Source organism: Delphinapterus leucas, chromosome 13, assembly GCF_059928025.1.
Source record: "Delphinapterus leucas isolate spDelLeu-1000000601 "Yukka" chromosome 13, BTC_Dleu_Yukka2, whole genome shotgun sequence".
Classification (NCBI taxonomy): domain Eukaryota; kingdom Metazoa; phylum Chordata; class Mammalia; order Artiodactyla; family Monodontidae; genus Delphinapterus; species Delphinapterus leucas.
This window is the reverse complement of record NC_143141.1, coordinates 92,191,862-92,205,940: the sequence shown is the minus strand read 5'-3', so window position 1 is coordinate 92,205,940 and position 14,079 is coordinate 92,191,862. Positions and strand designations below refer to the sequence as shown.

The 14,079-nt window shown below is 50.4% G+C and overlaps 1 protein-coding gene across 1 annotated transcript; it reads right to left on the bottom strand.

Moving 5' to 3' along the window:
* Positions 1-506: 506 nt before the first annotated feature.
* Positions 507-12,550, bottom strand: ADI1 (acireductone dioxygenase 1). Its single transcript, XM_022561490.3, has 4 exons — positions 12,324-12,550; positions 10,194-10,313; positions 2,823-3,002; positions 507-1,528 (listed from the first exon to the last, which is right to left on the bottom strand). Exons 1-4 carry the CDS (start codon positions 12,441-12,443, stop codon positions 1,409-1,411), a joined length of 540 nt encoding a protein of 179 aa, XP_022417198.1. The 5' UTR covers positions 12,444-12,550; the 3' UTR covers positions 507-1,408.
* Positions 12,551-14,079: the final 1,529 nt, after the last annotated feature.

Sequence of the window (14,079 nt, the reverse complement as noted above, 5' to 3'; positions counted from 1 at the left end):
AAATAGCACACGTGGAGTCGTGTCTTACTCAACAAGCGGGTGCACCTGGCTCCAGACGGACAGGTCAGCTCACAGCCGTGTGCTCCTGGGAGACCCCAACGTAGCGTCCTGACGACTGTGAACGCACGAAGGACCGTGCTCTCTAGCGCTGTGCCAGGCCTGCAGAAGGAGCTGCCCTTCCTCCAGGGCGTCCCTGGAGCCCCATCAAGGGAAGAACGAGGACAGCAGCACGCGAGGCCCTGGGAGGGCTGGTGGTGTTATCAGCGTGCTGCCAGCGCACACGTTAATCCTAAAATTCAGAATTTCCTCTGTGCCGTGAACACACGCCCCCAAGAACCATGTGGAAGTGATGACAGATCGCTTTTTTTTAAATTTGGCCGCACTGCGCAGCATGTGGGATCTTAGTTCCCAGTTCGATCTTAGACCAGACCAGGGATCGAACCCGTGTCCCCTGCATTGGGAGCGCAGAGTCTTAACCACTGGACCACCAGGGAAGTCCCGACAGATCACTTTTAACATAAAGATTTTTAATCCAGTTTAAAAGAAATACTTAAAGCAAACTGCCCTTCAAATATGAGGTTAATTTAGGGTTTTTCTACGATTATAACGAATTAGGTATAATTGTATCTCAGAATTGTTAACTAAAAAAAAGGTACAAATTTTTCTGTTAAAATTCAAAGGCTTGATTGTAAAAGAGATTTACTGTAGGGAGTTTAACCTAGAAATCTCACCTGGAACGAGTAATAACCCAAATAAAAATTAATTATACATACATACAATCCCACAAAGGATCTAACCGGGATGATTTTAAGGAACCATATGTACCAGAATATAAGGTAACTCCAAGACACAAGCATAACATTAAGGCAGCTACTTTATCTTGAACAAAAACGTGGCCTAATCAAGCGAGGGTCCCCCTAACACGCCAGCTCATCCCCCATGGCACCCCCTACCCAGCCTCCCCTGTGTTTTGGGAGAAAAGCGTCTTCTCTCTGCTCACTCCTGTCATCCACTGTCACTCCTTCGCACAGGGCAGGCGTGGCCTCGCCTGGTATCTGCTTAAAGTCCAAGAGCCGGGTCCAGATGGGGCAGCTAAGTAGCTGCGTTTGGGGCGCTGAAACTCACTGGGTCACAGCTGAAGGCATGAGCTGCCAGGGCCACTGACCACTGATCCTGAATCAGAGAAAATGAGCGGATTTGCCCAGATCTCCACAGGTGCTTCCACGTACAAACTGGTTCTACAGCTGCTCCCATTAAAACGTATTCTGATCCAACAGTCTTGCAGAGGAAAGCTCACCTAGCCTCAAGTCTACAACACAAAAGCAAAGAGAATACGACTGCTTTTCTGCTGCATCAGGCCTGGGACCTTCACAAGAGGGGCCGGGGTGCGCCGGGCCCCAGGGCACCGCTAGGCCGTCTGCGCCAGAAACTCTAGGTACTGCCCGCGGGCCTCGAAGTGGTCAGCCGGCCGGTTGTACGCCGTCCACACTGGGTCTCCCACAAACAGCCGCATGGCCTTCACGTAGTTCTAGAAAACAAGCAAAAACAGCAGCAATGGTTAGACCAGCTACGGAGGTTAACGCTCCTTGCTGTTTTATCCCTGGGTCTTAGCACTTTCTTGCATCTTCTGAAAGGCAGCGTCGGTGCCACGGCAAGAAGGCCTCGTGCTCGGGCGGCCAAAGCATCTGAGGCTCCAGCTCAGCGCTGACCCCGCGCTCTCGGCAAACACCCCGGCCGTGAGCGCTGACCCCGCGCTCTCTCGGCAAACACCCCGGCCGTGAGCGCTGACCCCGCGCTCTCTCGGCAAACACCCCGGCCGTGAGCGCTGACCCCGCGCTCTCTCGGCAAACACCCCAGCCGTGAGCGCTGACCCCGCCTGGGCGTGTGCCCCTCCTCCCTTCCTGCTTCCTTTGGTACCGGTTTCCCACGAATTAGAAGGGAGGGCAGCCTGCGTCACAGTAGAAATGTGCACACCTGTCCATCCAGGGTTCACTTGCAGCAATTTATCCCTCAGGTACACTCACATAAGTACAAAATGACGGATGTGTGAGGTTACTTATTACGGCACCGTTTACAACAGCAAAAAACTGGAAACAGCTGGCGTACCCATCTTTAGGGGTCACCCGTCAATGGGATAAATCAGGGTACGTCCCACAGTGGACACCAGGCAGCTGTAAACAGGAACGAGGCCCTTTACATCCTGAAACGAAACGATCCTAAAGCACCGCGAGCAGAAAAAAGGAAAATGCAGCCCCACCTACAGAAGTCGGCTACCTCCTGAGGAAAAGGGAAAGAATACTGACTCACGTTCGCCTGATATGGGTGACAGCGCTCTAAGGAGATTTTTAAGGACATAACAGTGGTTACTTTCAGGGAGAGATACTGGGCGCTGAGAACAGAGGTGACAAGGCGACCCTTCTCCACACACCACCTCATAATCCTGAGTTCTAAACCTAGTGCGTTCAGTTCCCAGCCAAAAATCGTGCTTAAATCTCAGGTTCGTCCGAATCACACCCAGAGACCCTCAGAACCGCCCTATTCCTGCTTCTATGGCCGGTCTCGGTGGCTCTAGTGCACGACTGTTAAGCCCAACTGAAATGCTCTTAAAATGACGAGGGAGCAGTGACCCTGAGACCCGCACAAAGCCGGACCCCTGGACGGATGCCTCCCGCTGACCTGCGTGCACAGGCCCAGGCGGGCGGGGGGCCCTGTGGCGCCGGCCACTCGCTCAGAGGTAGGTAGAATCCTCGCCTCACGCCGCAGGGCTAAGTGTCCACGTCCGTGCACAGACCAGGCCCCAGCAAAGAAGACGAAAGGCCCACCTTCTCGTCCAGCGTGAAGCGGTGGTATATCCCAGCGGGGAGAGTGATCATGTCTCCTTTCTCCATGAAGATCCGGATCCACCTGTCCTCTTTATCCCTTACATCGAAGTACCCACTGCCGTCCAGGATGTAGCGAATCTCATCATCCAGGTGTAAATGCTCCTCATAAAACGTCTTAATCTAGAGCAGGAGGGAGTTCTCGTGAGCCCTGAAAACCAGGACTGAGGTGCCAGACACGTGCTCCACAGATAAGAAATACCATCCTACGTACGAGGGGGCAGGAGCTACAATGCTTTGTGGAGCCGACCGGTGGACTAGCGGGAAAGGAAAGAAGGCACACACGGCGCTTACCGCGTGCCGGGCAACGCTCTCAGTGCTTTATATGAATAACTCACTCAGGTGCTCTCTGCACCCCCCTTGGACAGATGAGGGATGCGGCTCAGAGAGGCTAGGTCGCCAGCCCAACATCACACAGCCTGGGTGTGTAGAGCCTAGACTCCCACGCAGACATCCTGGCTCCTGCAGCACACACGGCAGGCACGCTGATCACACACACACACATACATCACGCTGATCGCACACACACACACATCACGTGATCACACACCCCATCATGCTGATCACACACGCACACACACATCACGTGATCACACACACCCCATCATGCTGATCACACACATCACGCAATCACTCGCATACACCATCACGAGACCAAATGCACACAGCAGTCGCGTTGATCACACGGGCAGATCAGAAGCCACGTGTGCATCTGAGGAAGGCAGTCACCGTCTCAACAAACACTTTCCACCTGTCCAAATGTACTTTTGTGTTTTTCAGATCTTTATCCCTCTAACATTTATAATAAAAATATTCAAATACGAACAAAAGTTGAAAGAATTCTACAGTAAACGCCCATCTTGCCTTGTTATGATCTCCCGTCTCTCCCCCTCCTGCGCAGGAGTTTTAAAGCTTTCCTTGAATAATGTCGGCACGTTTCTGGAAAATCCACAGATGTTTGGAAGATCACCACTGACAGTGAGATCAAAGCACATGAACACCTCCCTATCAACCCCGTGGGCTGGTGAGGCTGTGAGGACGGGCCCCTGCCGCTCGGGGCCCAGAACCCCTGGAAGGTCAGCACAACTGAGCATGCGCTGACCCCGCACCCCTCGTGGGGTTCACCCTGAAGAGACGCCCTGGCGACACACAATGTGCACACGTCACTCCCTGCCGTACTGGCCGTAAGACACTGGGAACAATTCACAGGCCCAAGGAGAGCGGGAGAATACACAGCAGAACTGAGCCACCATCACGATAACCGGAGACCAGCAGCGCGGGTCACAGCGGGGTCAGCGGTACGGTGTGGAGGAGGCGGGGACACGGATCTGCCCTGTTGCATAATTTTGGCTTTAGAACCTAGTTATGTTTTACAGAGACATAAATAAAATGAAAACAGGCTTGGGGACGGTGGGCGGGGGGGGGCATACGTCTGAAATCAAGAGAGACGCTCATAACCAAAGAAGGAAGAGAAAACTCATCTTAGTACCTTCTGAACACATTGCTTTGACTACATCCTCAGTCTGAGACAGGACCACAAACAAGCCTGGAACTCCAGGGACCGGTCTGCTGTTCGTAACAGCGTGACTGCAGCTGCCACCCCGGAAGCACGGGGTGTGTAGAAGGGCAGGCGGGACTGGAGCCGGGTTCTTGCTGTGGGAGGACAGAGACCTGAGTCTCTCCCTACAGACTGAGGAGTCGTCCCAGGAGTGTGACTGGACTCAGAGGCATCAGTGTGAGCCAAAGATTGCTCTCACACAGACATGCACACACACGGGGACACACACACACACACACGGGGACACACACGGACACACACACACACGGGGACACACACTGACACACACACGGGGACACACACACACGGGGACACACACTGACACACACACGGGGACACACACGGACACACACGGGGACACACACACACGGACACACACACGGACACACACACATACAAGCAGACACACACGGACACACATATACCCATGGATACATACATATACACATCGGGCACACACATATGCACAGACACACGCACACACACATACAGACACACACATACATACACACACACGGACACACGAACATACACATGGATACACACAGACGGACACAAACGCACAGACACACATACATACGTACACGGACACACACGGACACGCACACACACACCTGGACATACACACAGACACAATACACACACCGACACACAAGTACACATACACACACGGACACAATACACACACAAGTACACACACACTCTCTCTCTCTCTCTCTCTCTCTACCCCCTCATCCAGTTGGCAGAAGGACCTGGGCACTGACCCCTGAGTAGCAATGAGGGCACCAAGCACCCTGTCTGGGTTTCCAAGTCCCCGGAAGAACAGCCGATTCCAGTGCTGGGTCAGGGGAAAAGCCTGGAACACACTGACCCAGAAAGCACGGAGGTGCTGATAAGCATGAGGGGACGCGTCAGGAGGGCAGGGGCCACTGACAGGGGTGCCCACTTGCCAAGTCTGGAACAATGTGAACATCAAAATGGATCATGGCAGGAATGCACTACAGAGCCATGAGGAAAATAAGACTCCATAAGCCCGTACTGATGTAAATCAACAGCAGAGAACGGAGAGGCCAGCTCAGTACAGGAGGATGACGGCTGGAAGGTCACCGTTTTCACCCTGACACTGACACTGTTTCAGGCGGGAACCATCAAGATTTACTAAAATCGCCAAGTCAGAGTTTGATAGAAAATACGATATTCACAGTCGAAAAGTAACTCTCCACAAATTTCTTATTTGTTACACAGGGGAAAAAATGGTCACTTCACAACGCAGAAACTTGATGGGCACCAGGCTAACCAAGTTTAGCATCACCGGTGACACAACCCTCTGACAGCACGTGCCTCCCGACAAGGTACCCTGGGCAGACACAACACCGCTTCTGTAGAATTCCTGCCAAAAACGCATAACCTGAGTCTAACCACGCGGAAACCTAAGGCAAACAAGAGATAATCCGATAATAAAGAAGTTTGTTTCAGAAGAACAAGAGAGATAAGCCTGTATTAGGAACAGGGTTTTATTTCAGGAGAGAAGCTATTCTACAAGATGGTAATGATGAAAATAATCTAACTACTAGCATTTACAATACATGAGCCCCTTCTGTGGAAGATGGGAAGTCTAAAATTCCAAGTAAGAAAACACCATTTAAATCTCGGAGGATCTCATGACTCAGTAGGGCACTTGGTGAAAACTTTCGTCATTTTGTAAGGTGATATAATATTTGTACTCTGACAAGAATAATTTGATATAGAACAAAGTGAGGAGATAAAAACCACAAAACACATCTCTTTTAAACAATGTTGGTGTCACTGCACCACTTTCATTCTTAGGTCAATGTGTTAAGTGTTGGTTCACCTACTTATATTTTCTTTTTCAGGAACACACACAGAAGACGTCCAAGCTAATGGAAGGGAGTCTTCCTGGCGGGTTCAGCAGAAAGAGCATGAGACCAGGGGGAGGACCTGGGTTTTGGGCCTTGCTTTATCAACATGACCATGGGAAGCGGTCCACACCCCCTCCAGGTGTCCAATGATAAGACTAAGAGGCTAAAGCTCAGTGATTTAAGGCCATAGCTTCACAGTTCATAGCTCAGCACGATGAAAGAAAAAGTCTTGGGACCAACACAGCTGCCAACTTTTTTTTTTTTTTTTTTTTTGCAGTACACGGGCCTCTCACTGCTGTGGCCTCTCCCGTTGCGGAGCACAGGCTCCGGACACGCAGGCCCAGCGGCCATGGCTCACGGGCCCAGCCGCTCCACAGCATGTGGGATCCTCCCGGACCGGAGCACGAACCCGTGTCCCCTGCATCGGCAGGTGGACTCTCAACCACTGCGCCACCAGAGAAGCCCCTACACAGCTGCCAACTTTTGTCAAGAAAGAAAAATTCTAAAACAACTATTATTGTTGCTATTGTTTCACAACAGAGTCACCTTATTCCTGAGAAAGCAACGACAACAATTTCAAAAACAAGGCAGTCGTTTAACTTATTAAAAACTCTGCACATCTGTTTTCTCATTTTGCCAAGGATCAGTGAGTTTCTTTATTAATGGGCACCCGGGAATTACCATAAAACTAAGAACTTAAAACAACCCCGACTTCACTTCCATATGAGATGAGGTAACAGAAACTGGATTTCCCCTCCCACCTCCAACAATCAAAACAAACACAATATAAGAAATAATGGTTTGCAAAACACCAGACACCAGAAAAGGGAAGAAAGTGACCCGTGAGGCAGAAACAAGAGAGGGGAACCCTACTCCTGCTCTAGTTCACACCTTGAGAGAGTTCTCAGGCGGTGGTGCAGGGAGCGGGGGACCCAGGCAGGGCACCCTGAGCTGAAGAGCAGAGCTGAGAATCTGGGGAGACCAAGGGAGCTAGTATGCAAGATGGGAGTACCCGAGGAGAGAACTTCACAGAGAAAATCCCAAAGACCCGCAGAGGATCTCCCTCCAGTATTCTGAGAGCGCATCAGAATGTGCCTAGGAAAACTACCTGAGGCTGGGAAAAGAACCATTCGGATTCTTCAGGATTGAAAGAACAGTTCCTGGCACTGACACCGATCCAGGAACAGTGCCTCTCCTACCAGTCAGACTGGGAAAACCTCACTATTCACGGGGCTTTGTGTGGTGTACACAAAGGAATTGTGCTTCATTAGTGGGGAATAATTAGCTATTGGTTGGTCTACCTAACAAATCTTAAAGGAAAGACCCAAAAGGATCAAATTGTTTCCAATAAGCTTATATGCATTCCAGAACAAAACTCAAGAATATTTATACTGATACGACAATATCCAGCACCCAAGGGAACAAAATCACAGTGTCTGGCATCCAATCAAAAATTACCAAACATGCAAAGAAGTGAGAAAACATGACCTTTAACCAGAAGATAAATCAGTCAACCAAGACCAACTCAGACTTGAGTTTCCAAATGGAAACATGGACTCATGCAACAGAGTAAGGAGCATCAGAAACGCTAACTATACGGTAATTAAAGAGTATTTTTAAATAGGATTTAAACATCTTCACAATATAATTTACTATTTAAAAATGAAAACAGGGCTTCCCTGGTGGCGCAGTGGTTGAGAGTCCGCCTGCCAATGCAGGGGACACGGGTTCGAGCCCTGGTCTGGGAGGATCCCATATGCCGCGAAGCAACTAGGCCTGTGAGCCACAACTACCGAGCCTGCACGTCTGGAGCCTGTGCCCCACAATAAGAGAGGCCGCGACAGTGAAAGGCCCGCGCACCACGATGAAGAGTGGCCCCCACTCGCCGCAACTAGAGAAAGCCCTCGCACAGAACCGAAGACCCAACACAGCCAAAAATAAATTAATTAATTAATAAACAATTAAAAAATAAAAAAAATAAAAAATAAATAAAACCCTAAGGCAATCACTAAAACATTTTTTTAAATGATAAGCTAAGAGGAAAGAAAACAGAATTACACAAAATGCTCAATTAAAATCAGACAAGGAAGAAAAAGAGGAGTACATTTTTTAAATAATAAAGGACAAATATAATAAAAGTTACAAATATGGTATATATCAATCCAACCACATCAATAATCAATTTAATGTGAATGGTCTAAATCCATCAATTAAAAGACAGAGACTGTCAGAATAGATTAAAAGCAAAAAACAAACAAACAAAAAACCCTCTAACTATATGCTGTCTATGGGAAATCCACTATAAATATAAATACACAAATAGGTTAAAAGTGAAGATCTGGAGAAAGAAACACCATGTTAACACTAATCAAAAGAAAGCTCAAGGAGCTACATTACTTTCAGACAAAGCAGACTTCAGTACAAGAAACTCACAAGGGATAAAGGTGTATACTATGTAATGACAAAAGGGTCAAATCTCCAGGAGGACATAACAGTCTTAAACAAGTATGCCTCTAACAACAGTAAGGATATAGTTGAACTGAACAGCACCATCAATCAACTGGAAATAACTGACATTCACAGAATACTTCAACCAACAACAGTAGAACACACATTCTTCTCAAGCTCACATGGCGCATTCACCAAGATGGACTATATTCTGGCCCATAAAACAAGACTCCACATATTTACAAGGACTCAAATCATACAAAACACACTCTCTCACTACAATGGAGCTAAATCAGAAACTAACAGAAGACAAATCTCTGGAAAAGTCCCCAAATAACTGGAAACTAACATATGTCAAGAAACCTATATAGTTCAAAGAAGAAATCAAAAAGGAAGTTAATTCGGAGATATTCTAAATTGAATGAAAATGAAAATACCAAACAAAATTTGTGTGATGCCACTCAAGCAGCACACAGGGGAACATTTACAGAACTAAACACCTTTATTAAAAAAGAAGGGGGGCTTCCCTGGTGGCGCAGTGGTTGAGAGTCCGCCTGCCAATGCAGGGGACACGGGTTCGTACCCCGGTCTGGGAAGATCCCACATGCTGCTGACCAGGTGGGTCCGTGAGCCATGGCCGCTGAGCCTGCGTGTCCGGAGCCTGTGCTCCGCAACGGGAGAGGCCACAACAGTGAGAGGCCTGCGTACCACAAAAAAAAAAAGAAGGAAGGCTTCATGTCAATGACCTCAGCACCCACTTTAAAAAATTAGAAAAAGAAGAGCAATTAAACCCAAGGTGAGTAGAAGAAGGCAAATAAAGACAAGAGCAGAATTCAAGGTAACAGAGAACAGAAAAACAATATTGAAAAATCAATGAAACCAAAAGCTGTTTGGTAAGATCAACAAAACTGATAAACTTCTAGCGGAACTTGGGCAAAGGAGAGAAGGGACACAAATTACCAATATCAGGAATGAAGGAGACAGCACTACAGATTCTACAGATATTGTGAGGATAATAAGGGAATAGTCTGAATAACTTCATGCCAGTAAATCTGACAACTCAGATGGAATGGACAAATGCTTTGAAGGACACAAACTACTTAAGATTATTCAAGAAACAGATATTCCGGATAGCCCTATATCTGGTAAAGAAATTGAATTCGTAGCTAAAAACCTTCCTACAAAGAAAGCTCCAGGCCCATATGGCTTCACTGGTTAATCTGCCAAACATTTAAGGAAAAATTAAACCCATTCTACACATACTCTTCCAAAAAACTGAAAAGGAGGGAGTATCTCGCAGCCTATTCTGAGGCCAGCATTACTCTGATATAAAACCAAAATGAAGACATTAAAAAGGAAAGAGAAGCTTCTGTTTATTAGTAGCAAATATAATGATTCCCCTTTTCAAATGCTTTAGCACTCCCTCACCTTTTCTTCGTAATTTGGTAGTTTGTCTTTGCATATGGTTATTATGTCCATCCAGGAGTAGTTTCTCTCTTTTCGGATCTTTTCTAATTCTGGATCATTCTCATATTTGTCAGCATCCAGCTAAAAGAGTTTAAAACACAAACAGGAAGCCACATGAATGCATCGAAACATTCTCTTTCTGGATCTCCAATATTATACTCCAAATTTATCATCCAGTCCTTTGTCCACACTAAACCAACCCTTCTCCCCCTCCTTTCCCTATTTCTTTTAATGGTTTTCCCACTCTCCATAACAGCTAAAAACTACGCAGTTGTGTTTAATTCCCACCTCCCTTCTCTGCAACGGTCCTGCCTGGGGGATTCCAGTCCCACTGCCAGGAGCCCAGGGGAAGCTCTCATCGCCTCAAGCCTGTCCACACCGCCATGTCCTGTTCCTCTGCCACCAATCCACTCTGCAAGTCTAACTGATCTCTCGATGGCATCTCTTTGGTTACGTTGCTTCCCTGGGCCAAAACACCTGAAGCTGTCAGAGCCTACAAATAAAAGGCAAATTCCTTAGACAGAGGCAAGAGGCCTTCTACCACCTGGCCCGGGCTGCCTTTTCTACTCCTCTGTCCCTATTCCCTGTTTTTAAAACACCTACATTCTAAACCAAATGCGATTATGGGCTGCTCTTCAAAAACACCTGATGCTTCACAGCCCCACACCCCTGCTCCTGACACCTTCCTACGCCTGGAACGGCCTTTCCCTGTTTCCACTTATCACAATCCCATCAACTGTTTAATGTCCAATTTTTTTTTTTTTCTTTTTTTTGCGGTACGCGGGCCTCTCACTGTTGTGGCCTCCCCCGTTGCGGAGCACAGGCTCCGGACGCACAGGCTCAGCGGCCATGGCTCACGGGCCCAGCCGCTCCGCGGCATGTGGGATCCTCCCGGACCCGGGCACGAACCCGTGTCCCCTGCATTGGCAGGCGGACTCTCAACCACTGCGCCACCAGGGAAGCCCTAACGCCCAATTTTAAGGTCATCTTCTTCATGAACCACACCCCTTGGGCCCCAGACACCATTACTATGAACTCCTCCTTAAAACTACTGGCAAAGAATTTCACACATTTTGCCTTATGTTGCAATAAAATGTGCATGGTATCCCAACTACTGAATAGCAAACTCAGAATACCTCAAAGTACTAGTCAGCGATACGTTAATTGCTAAAAGACGACTCCCCAGATGTGCAGATCCACACAGTATGCACTAGGTCACCATCCACCTTCAAACCCTGAGCGCGTGAGCGCTTCCTACCGCCCTGCGGCAGCACTAACAGAACGGGCAAAAAGGCTCCCCCTGCTGTCGCTGCTCAAGCGCGGTGACTATTAAGAAAGGTACGAAAATACAGAGTAAACGAAGTTTAATTTCGACAGCCCTTTGCCTCACCATCCAGAGCACAACGAGGAGGCAGGAGAAACTGGGTTTGATCTCCTGGAAAACCGCAAAGGTGACTTTTACAGCGTCTTACTGTATCCTTTGGGTACATTCAGAAGTTGGCCACCGTCTCACACCTGCTCTTAAACTGTCACATGTACCGCGAAACCCGAAGTGCAGGGATTTGCAGTAAAACTAACTTATTTTCTTCTCAGAACAGACGCGATACTGCCCTGAAGACACCGCCTTCCAGGAGGTCGTGGGGGTCGCCCCGGCCCCTCCCCCGGAGACCCGCACTCGCCGCGGGCCCTGCAGGGACCCCAAGCCCTCCCGCCCCGCCTGTCCCGCCTTCAACCCGGGCGGCCGACGACCCCGCCGGCACCGGACCCTCCGCAGTGTTCCGACCGCTCACACCCTGCCCCCGCCTCACCCTCGGCGCCGACACCCCCACCCCCCAATCCCCAACCCCCCAACCCCGCTACTGAGCCTACGCAGTGCGCATCACGGCCTGGACGCCGACCCCCGGCCCCGCCGCCGGGCATGCGCAGGGCGCAGGGCGAACGGGGTCCTATCATGGCGGCGGCCACCGTTCCCGGGGGCGCGGGGTGCGCGGGAACTCGGGGATATGAACGGAGGGCTCTCCCGCCCGCCCGCGACCCCGCCCCGGAGCCCCCGCCCCGCGAGACCCCGACCGCGCCCCCGGTCCCGCGTACCTTCCAGTAAAGGACCCCGAGCCCGCGCAGCTGCTCCAGGTCGACCGGGCGCGCGGGCTCCCCGCGGTGGGGCCGCCGCGGGTCGTCGGCCGACTTGTCCATGTACCAGGCCTGCACCATGGCCGGGCCCGGGGGCAGCGTCGCCGCCTGACCCCGGACCTGATCGGGCCGGTCTAAGCCCGGGACCTGCACCCGGGACCCGCGCGGGCTGCCCCTCCCCCGACCCCTCCCCCGGGAGGCGCCGGGAGGGAGGGAGGGAAGGAAGGAAGGAAGGAGGGAGGGAGGGCGGCGCGGGAAAGGAAAGCGGGCGGGACGTGCTCCGAAGGCACCGGGCCGAGGGCTTCCTTCCCGCTGGCCGGCGGATGGGCTCCGAGCGCGGGTCAGATGTCCCCCGAGGGCTGTCTGCCGGCTCGGCTCAGGCCCGGTGACCACCCGGAGCCGAAGCTGAGCGGGGCCAACCGCCCACCCGTGGCTGTCAATCAGCTCCTCGTGCAGGAGGCCGAGTGTGGCCCGGCCCTGCGTGAACTCAGTCGTCGGGGTAGGGGCTGCCTGGCTGGCACTGTGTTCCCGGTGCGCGGGATCGGGTAAAATTCAGCGCCCTCGAGCACCGCGCACATGCCTCGCGGGGTGAGGGCTACAGTCTCCTTGAACATCCAGGCGCCATCTTGTGAAGCAATTTATACCGAGATTAAATAGTTTGTATTTTACAGCGAAGAAAGCAAATGCCAAAAAAAAAGAGTGATTTTTGTTAAGCCCGTGCCGCTGAGATGGTGCACAGAGGACCCCCGGCATCATTCAGGGTGGGATATTGTACTCTCCGTCCCCCCCATGTTTACAATATCAGCAGTCTGCAGTACCACCCTATAATTTTAAATTGCTTCCTTTTTCCCTTTTTCATCTCATCTCCTTTCCCTATATAATGTCATGTCCTAGAATAAATTCAAGCTTCCCAATCCTTGAATTTCTAATCAGTTTTGCTGACAAGGGGGGAAATCCAGCTGCTCAATCAGCCTAGGTTTATCTTTTCAAATCGATCGAAGAGATCAGCTTATCTCAGCCATTCACCCCAGTGTCTTTAACAGGGAATCAAGTAACTAGAACACGTGTGGGACTTAGGCTGGACTGCTCTCAGACAGTACATCCCCAAAGCATACAGCTGACTCTAGAACCTCCAGAAATACTGTGTGAAGAGCACACTTTTATTTCAATTCGGTTCCGTTGCACCCTGACTGCAAACACAGGATGCAACGTGTGGGCACCTGTGTGCCCACATCCTTCTTAGAGAGCCTGCCTCTTCAGCGCCTCACTTGACAATTACTGCTCATCCTTCAGGGTTCCACGTGAGACATCACTGCCCACTTTTTTTCTGCCCCTCACTGCTCTCTCCTTCCCTCCTCACCCTTCTCAACACTCCCTCAGGTTCCCAGATCCAACCACAGCCTCTGTTTTCGTCAGCCAGTTCATCACAGCCGCCACTCCCTGTTCCTTCAGCCCGCTCCTTACCCCGCCCCCCCCCCAGTTGTGGCTCCTCTCCGCATGCCCACAACATTGTGGAGTGTCCCAGGGCTATTAAGTACCGCAAAACTAACGTGGCCAAACTGAACTCGAGTCCCGCACATCCAAACATGCCTGTCTCTACCCTTTGCCAACTCCGTAAACAGCAGCAACCACCCAGTGCCTTGATCCAAAAGCCTCGGGGTTTTCCTATTTCCTCTCCCTCACCCTCAACATCCAGTCCTACCTACAGCGAATCCTG

Excerpts from the sequence above, each read along its gene's own strand:
- ADI1 (XM_022561490.3), bottom strand. The coding sequence starts at position 12,443 with ATGGTGCAGGCCTGGTACATGGACAAGTCGGCCGACGACCCGCGGCGG. Across the intron at positions 10,314-12,323 it reads TCGGGGTCCTTTACTGGAAG|CTGGATGCTGACAAATATGA; the intron begins GTACGCGGGACC and ends AAACTCTTTTAG. Across the intron at positions 3,003-10,193 it reads TACCAAATTACGAAGAAAAG|ATTAAGACGTTTTATGAGGA; the intron begins GTGAGGGAGTGC and ends CTCCTGCTCTAG.